This window comes from Drosophila bipectinata, chromosome 2R (assembly GCF_030179905.1).
Source record: "Drosophila bipectinata strain 14024-0381.07 chromosome 2R, DbipHiC1v2, whole genome shotgun sequence".
In the NCBI taxonomy this organism is placed as follows: Eukaryota; Metazoa; Arthropoda; class Insecta; order Diptera; family Drosophilidae; genus Drosophila; species Drosophila bipectinata.
The window spans coordinates 20,598,849-20,611,771 of NC_091737.1; the positions used below are offsets into that span (position 1 = coordinate 20,598,849).

A 12,923-nucleotide genomic window follows, 5' to 3' on the forward strand; every position below is an offset into this window, starting at 1 on the left:
TATCCTTTTAGCCAAAACCATTAGAGCCAGTTAGTGCTTAAGCATCTTTATTTGGCCGCAGGCTGCAAGCTACATACCATTTATTTTGGCAATTTCTCTTAGAGAACTAGATGCGGAATGTAGATGCCAGCCACGTATAATATAGTTTAGTTATTCGGTGTCATGTGGCATGTCACTAGACACACAAATCAATATACAACACACACCAAATCTATCTACATTTATTGACACTCTGAGACTCTAAATCTGTAGTTGAAAATGCATCAGTATGGCATCAGTATTTTAAACGAAATTCCGGACTTTTTGTGTCGATTTATGCAGATCATTTCGCTTCAGGAGGAGGAGGATACCACAAAGGATAAGCCGTGAGGCAATCTAGCAATTAAATGGAGTATCTATCCAAAATGGCAAGCAATAAATGGGCAGTAAGGCGTAGCAACAATTAAACCCATTTCCCCAACAAAATATACCCATATCGAGCTTGGCTGCTGGGTAATCTCGCCCATTTCTATGTGTAGTTTAGAAACCCGACACCCACTGATACCCCAATCTCCCTCTAGAAACCAAAAAAAAAAACAACCATAACTTAGTTTAATATGATAAACCACCGTCTCAGACTTTGTAGGAATTATAGGAGTTAAGAGAGCCAATTTAGAAATTTTATTGTTGTAGAGTGTTTTGTGTATTAAATGTTGATTGTATTGACACAAAAATGCAAATTTAGAATCAGTTCGAAATGAGAAATGCAAATACACAACTCTCTGAGGGGCTAAAAGCGTAACTATGCTTAAAACAACAAACAAAACTAACACTAGCACAACAGACACAAAGATAAAACATAAAACTAAAATCTATAATTAAGAAAATGTGTATATATTAAGATCCTTTCTAAGTCCCATCCACTTGCGCTGTAGAATTAGTATTATAATAACCCGGACCTCATTTCTGGAAGCACTTTTTCGGATAAACGCGGGCTTGCACTTCCCTCGGATGTAATTTCAATAACTTTCTGACAATCAGAGGTTCTTGCCTGGAACGAAAAACAAACAAAAATAATTACCAAAAACCAAAAAAAAAATGATATTTCTACACTGGATATTTCAAATGCATGCCACAAGTGAAACTTTGTTAAACTAAGCAATTAATGTCTATGTAGTGTAGTGTAGTCGCCACCACTGTAGCTGAAAACCACGAGCATCTCCCGAGGAACTATGCATCTGGAAACCAGGATAAGGCCACGGCACGAATGGATAGCAAGAGAGACAGATACGAAGAAGGATAACCGGTTACGGATATGGTTACTTAATGCATAAACAGATAAATGTACACCCTGTCTATGTCTATTAAAACGAAATTAAATTCAACTTTATTGCAGAAACAGCAAAACCCACTAAATGAGTTTTTCTAAAGGCCATCAAGGGGTTTCATTTTAGGTATAAAACTTTGTAGAGAAGCTCCTATTCCTTCTTAGAAAAATCTTAATTAATGGCAAAAGTGTCAAGGTTCGACCGGAGACACATGCATCGAGTTGGCGGCGGCAACAATTAATTCAGTTTTGTCCTGGATTCATTATGCAAGGATTTCGACGCTTCCACTCTTCATTATTCGGCCCATCTGTCCCGCTGTCGACTGGCATTGTTTGTTTGCAGTTCTGTGGCCATTATGACACCATTTGCCAAGCCAATGTCAAACAAAAGCCAAAAGCGTCCACATCAGCATGAGGCATCCGCAGTGTGGATGCCACGAGGAGTAGGTCGGATGGATAAGTGGGTGGCTTCTGGGTGGGTTTGAGGTGGTCTGGGCTGGTGGTTGGCTAAACCGCAGACGCAGCCATTTTGTTTGCACTGTCTAATGAGAAAAGTTTGCGGAAAGCATTGACAATGAATGCTCCCGATAAGAGTGGGCGGTTGCTAGCACACCATATACATATAACATATAGCTAGTGGGCTAGTAGATGTGTGGGTCAGGTCCGTAACCACTGACACAGTTCCACAATAAGGAAGGTTACCCACACATCTCAGCCGTTGATCGATTGTGATTCACTCGCTTACGACTGCAGCAGTTTAATGAGCTACTACACAGGCTTGCTGATGAGAAAAAATACTGAGCCTGGGTCAACCCTTTTCTGCCAGGCTATCTAATTACTTTTGTTCCCGGCCCCGAAAACAGGAATTGGGGAAAAGCGGCCGGGGCCAAAGGGCAAAAAGACGGAAGCCGTGGGAAGGCTGGAGGGACCACTGATGAATTGAATCCAGTGAACCGCAGACAAATCAAGTGGATGCTCCACTTAGACCATAGAATCAGCTTTGAAAGATTTTTCTTTTTTTTTTTTGTGAAGCTTTTTTGTGGAAGAACTTTAATGGCAGGCAGGCCTGAGGCCAGAAACCTAATGCCGAAAAAAAGGAAGAAAATTCTGAAAAATGCCAACGCTGACGAGGACGAAGGCCCCGGGAAATGCCTCCTCATCATACTTTCTCGTCTGAATGGATTTTTCCTGCCCCGGAGTTGGCATAATTGCAGCCGAACACAAAGCCCAAAATGCTTCTAATGTGCAGTCCCCATGTACTGATATGCTTAGGCACAAGAAAAAAAGATCTAAGAGATGCTTATATTAATTTTCTTTATAAAGATTCCACTTTATACCTTTTTAGTTTATAATCATGAGCCATATTTATCATAAATTTTTATTTAAAACTTAAGTCTTATAACTTCTCTCAGTGTATGCCGCTTAAGCCATCACTTAGGCACATCCGAACAGGTTCCAAAAATGCTTCTGTTGGTCTCGTTGCCAGTTGCCTGGCTATCATCATGAAATCACGCATACGCAGCGTATAACGAAAGAAACTGAGAAGCATTTGAAAGGCATCCCGAACTGGCTGGAAACTTTATGGCAAGGACTTAACCATGTATTAGGAACTTTCTGGCATTGTCAAGCCAAACTTGCCAAGACGAAGAAAAAAAGACACAAAACTGAGCACTGAATATAAAAACTACATAGCACTGCACAGGCAAAGTCTCTTGTTTGGATTAAGTGAGCTATTTGCCGCGGGCTCTGAAATAATTCATTCCCTCCCAACAATTTTGCCGCAAGCGACCAATAAAAAAAAAATCACTCCAAAAACTACAAGTATTATCTCTTATCTTGGCAGGAAAGTTTGAAAAAAAATAAGAAGGAAATTAGCAAAAGCTGTTTTTTATTTGATTTTAGGGGAAACTTTAAATAAAAATTCAATTTATCTCATAATGTATAACCACTCCTTCAGAAAGAAGCGTTCTTTAGTCTCCCATGACCCATTCACTTTCCTTTTTTTAAAATTTTACAATTATGAACCCAAGAGCAATCCCCGATAGAGTCACTCCTTGCGCTGCCAATCAGCTGAAAGCAAACATCCAACTCTGAATTATGCATTATCCAGAGCGCGCCCAGCCTCCCCAGACTGCTAGCTAGCTGCCTCCTGCCGGCAGGGCAGGATAGTTGCAAACACCAGAGCAGGATGAGACATTTGTCCAGCGCCCGTTGCAGGCCACTGATATCGAAAAGCAATTTCCGTTATGGCTGCCACAGTTCCCTAATCCCCGCAACGGATGCAAGCAAATGAGCAGGGCGAGCAAGACGTTGCCAGGACAACGTCGACGAAGACAACAAGTAGTCCTGGCAACTGACTTCAATCAAATAAAAACCGACAAAACTTCTCTAGCTAAAAGGGAGAAAAATATATTTAGTTTAAACGAATCTGCCAGTGGATACATAGCACATATATTTATTATCAGCTTAGAAAATGTTTTGGGGTCTCAGCTCAGCTTTGGACTTGTACGACGAGTACCTGAAGGCGTTCAGGATCAATGATGACACAGGCAAGGAGGGGAGCAACGCTGGCGGAGATGGTCCCACGTCCCCGGCTAAACTGAACATCCTACTCCTGGGCGAAGCGGATGCTCGTCATGTGATCCGGACTCTGGCCAAACGCTATACACATCGGGTTAAGCCCGATATCCACATATATATCGTGGAGGGAAGCCCCGAAATAGAAGCCCGTCACATGCTGCTCTTGGCTGTGGCTCTGGAGGATCCCGCCTCCTTCAATCTCGTAAGCAAAGCCCATCTGTACATGGATCTCTATGGGAATACAATGGTGCGTCCGAGCACCTATCACTACATGGCCTCCAAAGGGCGTACTCTCCTGAAAATGGTCACCAACGAGGAGCAACTACAGAGCCTGGCGCCCATGCTAAATATCCAGCACTTAAAGTACAGGGAGCGGGATGGCCTTGAGATGGCCTTCACTTTCTGGCAACCACAGCCCCAGCATGTCTACAAAATAACAGAGTACTGGGAACAGCGCGGAAGAGCTCTTATGGGTACTCGATATGACCATCGAAACGGGGTGTTCGATTGGGATTTGAATATGACCCTCAAGAATCGCGGTGGCCAGCAGATTTGCTCACAGGAGTATCGGTACTGGCGGGAGTCCGGCGTGGCCTTTGTCTTTCCGGAGTACGAGCACTGCAAGCCGAACAAAACCTTCTGTGCCGGATTGGTGCGGGATGGGACTACCTTCATGCATCGCGGCTACGTCGGAGAAATGCAGACTGGTCCCTTTTGTGGCTTCGGATTGCGTAGTGCCGAAGAGCGGATGCATAACTCTGCGCATGGCGAAAACGATTACCGAGCCACCGATATAACCGAGCGAAATCTTCTAGAGTTCTTCCACGAACTGCAAACCCAGGAGCCATACGAGCACGATGCCACCCGATCCCGTCGCTACGGATCCGTTCAACTACTGATGTCCCCGCTATTGAGCCACGAGGAAGAGGACATCAGCAGTGTAACAAGCTACCAACGTCCCTGGATCAAGGTACCGGGAGTCACTGTTCACTACTTGTCGTCGCTGGTAATTCCCCAGATGCAATCAGGCGTCGAGTATTGGAACAGCATGTTCGATGTTGTCTTCGTGGCTTATAACTACAATGTCTTCTTGAAAAATCCCTCATTCTTACATATTTTGAAACCGCAGGGTCTGTTTATCCACGAAACTATGCAAATGACCGTTAACCGCAAGGACGTCGTCAAGGAATTCGAGTCCAAGGCAAAGAAGTTTATGAAAGAGGGAGGACTTAAGCCGGTCCTCAACTATAATGCCATAAATAGCAAAAACATGATACTCAAATTCAAGAAGAATCGTTTCGATGACGGAAATGAGGCAGATGAGGAAGAGGAGGAGGAGAAGGAGGAGGACTCTGAAGAGGCTAATGGGGTTGGTGAAAATTGGGATTTGAAAATATCAGAAGTAGAGAATGAAATTGAGGCAGTTGATGAACCTTTGCCAAAGGATGACACCAAACCAACGATGCAAATCAATGAGAAAGAAGAGACCTCACCGAATCCAAACCCTAAGGAGGACAAGATCGCTACTGATAGAAAAATTATAGCAATAGAAAATTCTACTCAGGATGCTATTGAAGAAAAAAGAAAGGATAATTTGGAAAACTATGCCCAGAAAGATGAGGAAGGAACTAAAGATGCCACAAATCCTGTTTCAGAAGAGCTTCCTTTTAAGAAAAAATTTTTTTTTGATGATGAAAGATGGAGGTCAGTTACAAAAAGAATCAAAGAGCTAGCAAGACCTCTTCCAAAAAGTGTTCCACGGGAAGATCCACAAGTTGTGGTTCCAGAAGTACCAAAGGGCGAGGAGTTTAAGAACGAATCGGAAAACCCAGTCAAGACGGAGGATACTATAGATAATACTAAGACCGGTGTATCTAATGGAGTCCAAAATACTGATGCAGTTTCTTCAGACGATCTTAAGGTTCCATCCTCAAATCCTGATCTCGAGGTTCTTTCCTCAGATCCTGATCTCGAGGAATTTCTCCGACTGGAGAATGAATCATGCTGTCAATAAAATATAATTAATAATTTTCACTTTATTGAATACAACAGGTAACGTTAATTTTGTCTTTGGGTTTTTTTTTGTTTCCCCGTGGCCCAGGTGTCCAGTTTAAACTCCATTCCCTCGGTGCGTTGTCGCACCTTCTTTGGTGTGCCAAATGAGGATACCTTCCGACGGTCCTCCTCGTAGTCCAGTAGATGATCGATTCGGACATTCAGCTTCCTAGCCCGCGTACCCAAAGCCCAGCGATCCTTTTCATTTCGCTTCTGCTCTTCCCATTCCACCACTTTGCGGCGAGGCACATGCTTGAGGGCCTTGTTCCAGTCATTGGTTTTCTTCAGGTCCAGCATAATATTGATCATCTGATTGAGAGTGAGTGACTTCCCGGAACCCGATCCCCACTGCAGGTAACGGTCCAGGGGCAATCGTGCCATGCGCAGTCCCATCCTCTTGGCCTTGGCCAGTGACAGAGGTTCGTTGTTCATCGTGTCCACCATGGCTCCTACTATGTAGATGTCATCGGGGTTATAGGTAACCAGATCCTCGCGGCAGTGGGGCGTTAGGTAGACCAAGTTCTTTTTTGGAAATAGCTCTGTGAAGCACTGTTGGTGAATGTTTATCGGAAACTCTGGATTCAGCATGGTGGGTATGAAGCGATTGAGATTCTGCATACACCTGCCCTCCATGTGGGCATTGCAGTAATGCAGGTCAAATGGTTCGTCATTCTGTCGGTTTTCAGCGAAGCAATACATCAGTTGCTTGGCCGCATAGGAGGCTTCCCGGTTGTTCATGTGCTCGTCGTAGGAACAGTCTAGGACCATCTTGGGTGCAAACTGCATGGCCCTGGTGAGGCGATTATTCTGCCAGTGATTGATTGTTGTGTCGTAGATGCGCAGGAACATGGAGGTATGCCCGAGTCCGTAGATGATGTGCGTGTTCTCCTCGCGTTCCTTCTTCATCTCGGCTACTCTCTTTTCAGTTTCCTCCGCCCGAATTTCCTTTCTTCGCTTCTCCGACTGCTTCTTCATTTCAATCTGCCAGAGGAAGGCGAAATACTTGATCCTCGCCGACTTGGAGGGCAGTGTCAGCACGTGCTCCCAGTGGTGGTCCTGAAAAAATTCCAGTGCCGGCACTCGTCGGCCCTCCTGATGGGCTATGTCAGCTTCCAGCTGGAGCACCTTCAGTCGCTTCTCCCGATCCTCCTTGGACTCGGTCGCCACCGGTTCAGTAAACGTCTCAGTTGTCGGTTGGGCAAATGGATTGGCAAACTTCTTGGGAGTCTCCTCCGGACCGGCAAAAGGATTGAACCTGCCAGCGGATTCCGATGAATGTCGCGCTGGTGCGACACATCCTTTTAGCAACTGGCTAGCCAGCCGCCGTCCTACAAGGCTTTTCAGCATTTCAGAAAGCTTCCAATAGGAGATATCGAGTTCTTAAGCTAAAATTGTAAATTAAATAACAGAGCCCAACGTGATAGGGTTGTCATTCCATTTTTAAAAAGTTGCCAGACCAAGAAATACCAAACAAAAAATACCAAAACCGTGGCAGTATTTTTGGTGGGTGGCATCGCTGTGAGTTGCACAGAAGAAGAAGACGTTTGCCGACAATTTTGCGCTTGGTTCGGGAAAAACGTGTAAAACATTTATATTACTAACTAAAATACGCGCCAACCGACAGAAACACATACAGTTATGGCTTTGGTCTGCGCACGTAAGTAGTGTTGTTTCTTTTCATTGATTTGTCCTAACGAACCGTTCATTCCACTCCTCCAGTGACAAACGAAGTCCCAGAGACGCCCGTGGTGTCTCCGTACTCGGGAGCCGTCTTTGAAAAGAGAGTGATCGAAAAGTATCTGCTTGAGAATGGTTGCGACCCCATTAGCGGCAAAGAGCTGAAGCCGGAGGAGCTGATTGAGATCAAGACACCGGCGGTGGTCAAGCCGAAGCCGCCAAGCGCCACCAGTATACCGGCAACTCTGAAAACAATGCAGGACGAGTGGGATGCGCTGATGATCCACTCGTTCACACAACGCCAGCAGCTGCAGACGACGCGACAGGAGCTGTCGCACGCCCTGTACCAACACGATGCCGCCTGTCGAGTAATTGCGCGTCTGAACAAGGAGGTGGCCGCTGCTCGCGAGGCCCTGGCCACGCTGAAGCCTCAGGCCGGCATTGTAAGTGCTCCGACGGCAATTCCACAGCCGGCATTGGCCACAGAGGCTGGCGGTACTGCTGCCCATCCCATGGAGCAGGCAGGAATGAGCGCCGAGGTGATACAAAAGCTGCAGGACAAGGCTACGGTGCTGACGCAAGAGAGAAAGAAACGGGGACGTACTGTTCCTGAGGATCTAGTGACGCCGGACCAGGTTAAGAGCTTCCTCACAACGGCCTCCCATCCCGGTCTGCACTCGGCGTCGGTTCCCGGTATCCTGGCTCTGGACATTAATAGTGCGGATCACAGCAAGATTCTGACTGGCGGAAACGACAAGAACGCCACTGTATTCAACAAGGACACGGAGCAGGTTGTGGCCATCCTTAAGGGACACACCAAGAAGATCACCAAAGTCATCTACCATCCCAACGAGGACACCGTCATCACTGGATCGCCCGACATGAACATTCGGATCTGGCACGTGCCCACCTCGCAGACGCAACTGCTTTTGCGATGCCACGAAGGTCCCGTAACCGGCCTGTCACTGCATCCCACTGGGGACTACTTGCTGTCCACCTCTTCGGACAAACACTGGGCTTTCTCTGACATCCGTACAGGTCGCCTGCTCACCAAAGTAATCGATTCAGCCGAGGTCGGCTTAACGACAGCTCAGTTCCATCCCGATGGTTTGATTTTTGGCACCGGCACCGTGGATTCTCAGGTCAAAATCTGGGATCTGAAGGAACAAAGCAACGTGGCCAACTTCCCCGGCCATACTGGTCCCATTTCGGCCATCTCCTTCTCAGAAAACGGTTACTATCTGGCCACTGCTGCGGATGATGCTTGTGTGAAGCTGTGGGATCTGCGGAAGCTGAAGAACTTCAAGACAATCCAATTGGACGATGGCTACGAAGTCAAGGATCTGTGCTTTGATCAGAGCGGCACCTATTTGGCGATTGCTGGCACCGATGTCAGGTGAGAGTCGTTTCCATTTTTATTAATTTTGAAATATTTCTATAGAGTTGGCTTAAACCTTGTGTTTACGTCGCTGTTCCACCTGCAATCGATGGTGCTTCTTGAAGTGCTCCATCCAGTTGTTCAGACGGTTTTGCTTCACCAGTGCACGGCGTGACATTTCCTTATCCGCTGCCATTCGGCGGCGCACCTGTGCCTCAACTCTACGCAGTTCGTTGGGTTCGACGTGGTCCAGCTTTGCCAGGAGATCCTGCGCCAGACAATGTCACTATTAAAGTCTAACCTAGACCTTCGTAAGTTTCATGCTTACCAGAACGTTAGCTTGAATTTTCTCCACTTTGGCTAGGGTAGTGTCCTGTTCATCTTCGTAGGCACATTTTGGCGGAGGCGGTGTACCCTGGACATCTTCTAGGGTGCGCCATTGCTTCGAGGACTTCTTGGCGGGCTGTTTTGGTGGTTTGGGAGCTGGTTCCGATTCCTCCTTCTTCTGCTCGGGATGGACTTTGTTTTGAATGTGCTTGAGGATCACCGGAACAATGCTATTCAGCTTGATGTTTAGTTTGCTGACAAGGACAGAGAAAGGATATATATAAGCATTTTAGAACAGACTTTCTAACTCACTCTTTGCAGTATTTATTTTCGTAATCATCCAGTAATCCCTTGGCCCGATCTTGTAGGGCAGCCACACGACGTCGCAGGAACTCTGGGTCCTTGAGGAACACATTCGCTGTCACCTGCCTGTCGTAGGTTTTTTGGGTCTTATTGTGAAGTATATCCACAATGTGGTTCAGGATCGCCAGCTGGGTGAAGCGTCGGTTGTAGTTGGAAACCTTTAGGCGGTTCCGCTCATAGCCCCGTATCCAGATGTCGGCGTTCAGATGATTTCGTTTGGCCAGATAGGGCCGCACCACCTTCTCCATGTATTCCTGCACTTGACGCACCTGCTCCAACCCCGCTGGGTTACGTTCTGTAATTTCCATGGCCACTATTTCCTTTGGCATAACCAGATGGTCGGCTCCTTCGCTCCCATCCGATTGATCCTCCTCCACCGTGTCGTCAAAATAGCTGATCAACTTGAGCAAGTACTGGAAACGGCCGTAGACTTCCTGCACCTCCATGAGGACTCTCTGGTGCTCCAGCTTCACCTCGTTCAGCTCTTCGGCCAGCTTGCTCTCCTTGAGTTTCTTAAGCTTCTCCTGGGCCTCTAGCATTTTCTTGAACTCCTCCGCCTCCATTTTCTTTAATGAATCCTCGGCAAACTTATGAAACTCCTCCGCCTTCTCGTACAGCTGGTCCTGCTGTTCCTTTTCCCGTTTTCTATCCAGGAATAGTTCCTGGGTGGCATAGTACATGAAGCGGTTGCGAGTGATATCTCGGAGTAGAAGGATGTCCCTGAAAGGAAATTGTTTTAGAGATTCTTTGAATATTTCCTGGGACTTACGTTTTCATGCGAAACTTTCTGGCCAATCTCTGGAGGCTGGCATCTTTAATGTAATCGGGATCGATGGTGGTCACCACGCAGGGAGCACGAGGATTGGCGATTTCACCGCGCTACATGAAGGATTAGGTTGTTTTCATTAAAAGTTTTAAAACAGTACCCACTTCCTACCGCATTGAAATCCTCAATTGATAAATTGATGGGCTTAGGTGGCTCCGGTTCCACATGAGTCTTGGGTCGCACAAAATCTATAAAGTTTAAGGGGTTATCTCAATCCTATCCTTTGTTTAAATTTCTTTAATTACTTTCATATTCACGATAAACCTTTCTCCTAAACTTCTTCATCTTGCAAGGATTCCTATACTGATTTTGTTTATTCGGTTGCCAAGATACTAATATTATTTTTAATTCTTATATGCAGGGTTTACCAATGCAAGCAGTGGCAGGACCTGAAGGTCTTCAACGACCACACAGCCCTGGCAACGGGCGTACGATTTGGAAAGCATGCCCAGTATCTCGCCTCCACCAGCATGGACCGCACCTTGAAACTGTACGCCATCGAATAAGCAATTCAGAGTCCACAAATATAGTTTATAAGACATAAAACTTTGTATCCCATTTTCTCCTAAACTTTGTGTATCTTATGGAACAAATCTGGCAGAGAAATAAACCTGACCCCCCCTCAATCCGAAAGGCTAATAAAATATGTAACTCAAGGCGTCGATTTTGTTTAAATTTCGATGTTTCAGGACAAAATAAAGATTTTACGAATTACTATTCATATATTTAATTTCTTATTAATGCATTACACTTATTAACTTATTCAGTTCGCCAACTGCCCTAAGATTCTATTCACAATCTTCACGAGGCCGAGATCTGTTTCAGAGGTCGCTCCAGATACGCGGCCAGGGACATGGCCTTCTGTTTCAGCAAGCCTAGTCCGACGTTCTGCTTGGCATACAGGCACAGCAAGACACTGGCCACCTGAAAGATAGGGATTGAGTGGTGAAGTCTGTGGTTACTCCAAGAAATTATGCACTCACCTGGGTAATGGCCACATGACCATTTTCGCAGTCAATCAATACGAAAGTCAGTCGATCCTCGCGAAAGGCGTTCCGACCGTGCTTTTCGTAGGCGGCCCAAATGTTACTTGCTATGGCAGCCGTGATCCGAGCATCCTTGTCGCCATAGCCCGAATAGGCCAGAAGAGCACCCTCCTGGCTTAGTAATCTGGGGGGGTTTTGGAAATCTTTATTGGAGTGCTTGGATTGGATACTACGATGACTTACAGTGTGTTTTCCACGCCCCCGGTGTTGGCCTGGCTTAGAACCTGAGTTAGAGCCTTTGGTTTCAGCATTTTATTAAGGGTTTTAAGGTGGAAAATAAAAAAAATAACAAAACAACTACGCCTTTGCCAGTCCCAGAGCCACCATCATCAGCTGATAAGGAAAAGGCGATTTGGGGAGAGTGGCAACCCTGTGGCGCCAAAATCTGACGTTTATTTGAATTTTAAAATGTTACTATTTATTACATTCAATGCTTTGATATATAAAGAGTATAATTTAGTCATAAAACTCTTGATTTCCAATAAAAACACTCCCTAAAAAGAGAAGCGAAAACATTAAAAATATTTATTTAATACTAAAAAACTAAAAACATACAAAACTTGTGATTTATTAAAAAAAAATATTAAAGATGGTTATTCTTAGTTTGGGCTTATGAAATAGGCAAAATAAGCTTAATTTCCATTTCTGTGGCTATTTTTTACCCCATTTTTCAGTTCCAAAGTAGCTACTTATGTATGTAAATATTTACATTCCTATAGTTTCCCTATAGTTATCATTTTTAATAATAATTAAAAACAAAACTATAAATTAAACGTTATTCATAAGCCAATTTAAAATTTAACAAACTACCAATTATCAAAATTTGTATAGTCCTATATGCTTCAAAAGTCTTGAGACCCTTAATAAATGCGGATTATCGGAAAGCTACTTTCACCTGCCGAAATAGCTCAGTTGGGAGAGCGTTAGACTGAAGATCTAAAGGTCCCCGGTTCAATCCCGGGTTTCGGCAAATCTTCTATTTTTTAAAATTTCTATATATTTTTCTTTTAAAATTTAAACTGAAATGATAAGAAACCTAATTTTAGAAAGTACTAGTACTGATAAGGTCTCAAAATATCTTTATGGCTATAACATAAACAGTATGCAATCTTTTACTTAAAATTTGTCCACAAAATATTTCCCAAAACAGCTTAGATAATTCCAACTTTTATCTTTTAACAATTGTGGAAACATTCCAAGTATCATTTCCACCCATTATTTCCGGTTTTCCAGAGGTTTTTTCTCTCATCTTTATCGCTTGTCGCAAATGTTAAGGCGTATTGTGTGACGTCATCGTGAAAAACCAGGTCACGGACCTATTACGCAGCAAGTATGCACTGCAACCCTCCCCCAATGCGCTCACTC

General features: G+C 44.9%; 6 protein-coding genes and 1 non-coding gene across 9 annotated transcripts in view; 4 read left to right on the forward strand and 3 right to left on the reverse strand.

Annotated features, from left to right (window-relative positions):
• LOC108122468 (protein qui-1) overlaps positions 1 to 1,386 on the forward strand; it is a 32,479-nt gene extending 31,093 nt beyond the window's left edge. For all 3 annotated transcript variants that reach the window (XR_011442351.1, XM_017237065.3, XM_017237067.3), the window contains one exon: positions 322 to 1,386. Coding sequence is in view for 2 of the 3 variants with exons in the window: in XM_017237067.3 (XP_017092556.3) it covers positions 322 to 369 (48 nt within the window). In the remaining variant the exon portion in view is untranslated. The remainder of the gene's footprint in view (positions 1 to 321) is intronic.
• A 2,297-nt stretch (positions 1,387 to 3,683) lies between these two features.
• On the forward strand, positions 3,684 to 5,948 carry Dnaaf3 (Dynein axonemal assembly factor 3). Its single transcript, XM_017237084.3, has one exon. It carries the CDS (start codon positions 3,780 to 3,782, stop codon positions 5,898 to 5,900), a length of 2,121 nt encoding a protein of 706 aa, XP_017092573.2. The 5' UTR covers positions 3,684 to 3,779; the 3' UTR covers positions 5,901 to 5,948.
• Positions 5,905 to 7,393, reverse strand: rswl (tRNA methyltransferase roswell). The gene has a single exon (XM_017237087.3). It carries the CDS (start codon positions 7,286 to 7,288, stop codon positions 5,945 to 5,947), a length of 1,344 nt encoding a protein of 447 aa, XP_017092576.2. The 5' UTR covers positions 7,289 to 7,393; the 3' UTR covers positions 5,905 to 5,944.
• Positions 7,394 to 7,447: 54 nt separating this feature from the next.
• Positions 7,448 to 11,168, forward strand: Prp19 (pre-mRNA processing factor 19). Its single transcript, XM_017237085.3, has 3 exons — positions 7,448 to 7,598; positions 7,661 to 9,014; positions 10,874 to 11,168. Exons 1-3 carry the CDS (start codon positions 7,580 to 7,582, stop codon positions 11,016 to 11,018), a joined length of 1,518 nt encoding a protein of 505 aa, XP_017092574.2. The 5' UTR covers positions 7,448 to 7,579; the 3' UTR covers positions 11,019 to 11,168.
• LOC108122484 (trichohyalin) lies at positions 9,028 to 10,877 on the reverse strand. The gene is made up of 6 exons (XM_017237086.3): positions 10,758 to 10,877; positions 10,624 to 10,700; positions 10,456 to 10,565; positions 9,636 to 10,406; positions 9,325 to 9,577; positions 9,028 to 9,264 (listed from the first exon to the last, which is right to left on the reverse strand). The coding sequence occupies exons 1-6, from the start codon at positions 10,795 to 10,797 to the stop codon at positions 9,067 to 9,069; spliced, it is 1,449 nt and encodes a 482-aa protein (XP_017092575.2). The 5' UTR covers positions 10,798 to 10,877; the 3' UTR covers positions 9,028 to 9,066.
• Positions 11,169 to 11,214: 46 nt separating the features above from the next.
• Lamtor2 (Late endosomal/lysosomal adaptor, MAPK and MTOR activator 2) lies at positions 11,215 to 11,907 on the reverse strand. Its single transcript, XM_017237089.3, has 3 exons — positions 11,742 to 11,907; positions 11,496 to 11,682; positions 11,215 to 11,436 (listed from the first exon to the last, which is right to left on the reverse strand). Exons 1-3 carry the CDS (start codon positions 11,807 to 11,809, stop codon positions 11,314 to 11,316), a joined length of 378 nt encoding a protein of 125 aa, XP_017092578.1. The 5' UTR covers positions 11,810 to 11,907; the 3' UTR covers positions 11,215 to 11,313.
• Positions 11,908 to 12,455: 548 nt separating this feature from the next.
• On the forward strand, positions 12,456 to 12,528 carry TRNAF-GAA (transfer RNA phenylalanine (anticodon GAA)). The gene has a single exon. It is a non-coding gene; the product is annotated as a tRNA-Phe (tRNA).
• The last annotated feature ends 395 nt before the right edge of the window (positions 12,529 to 12,923 follow it).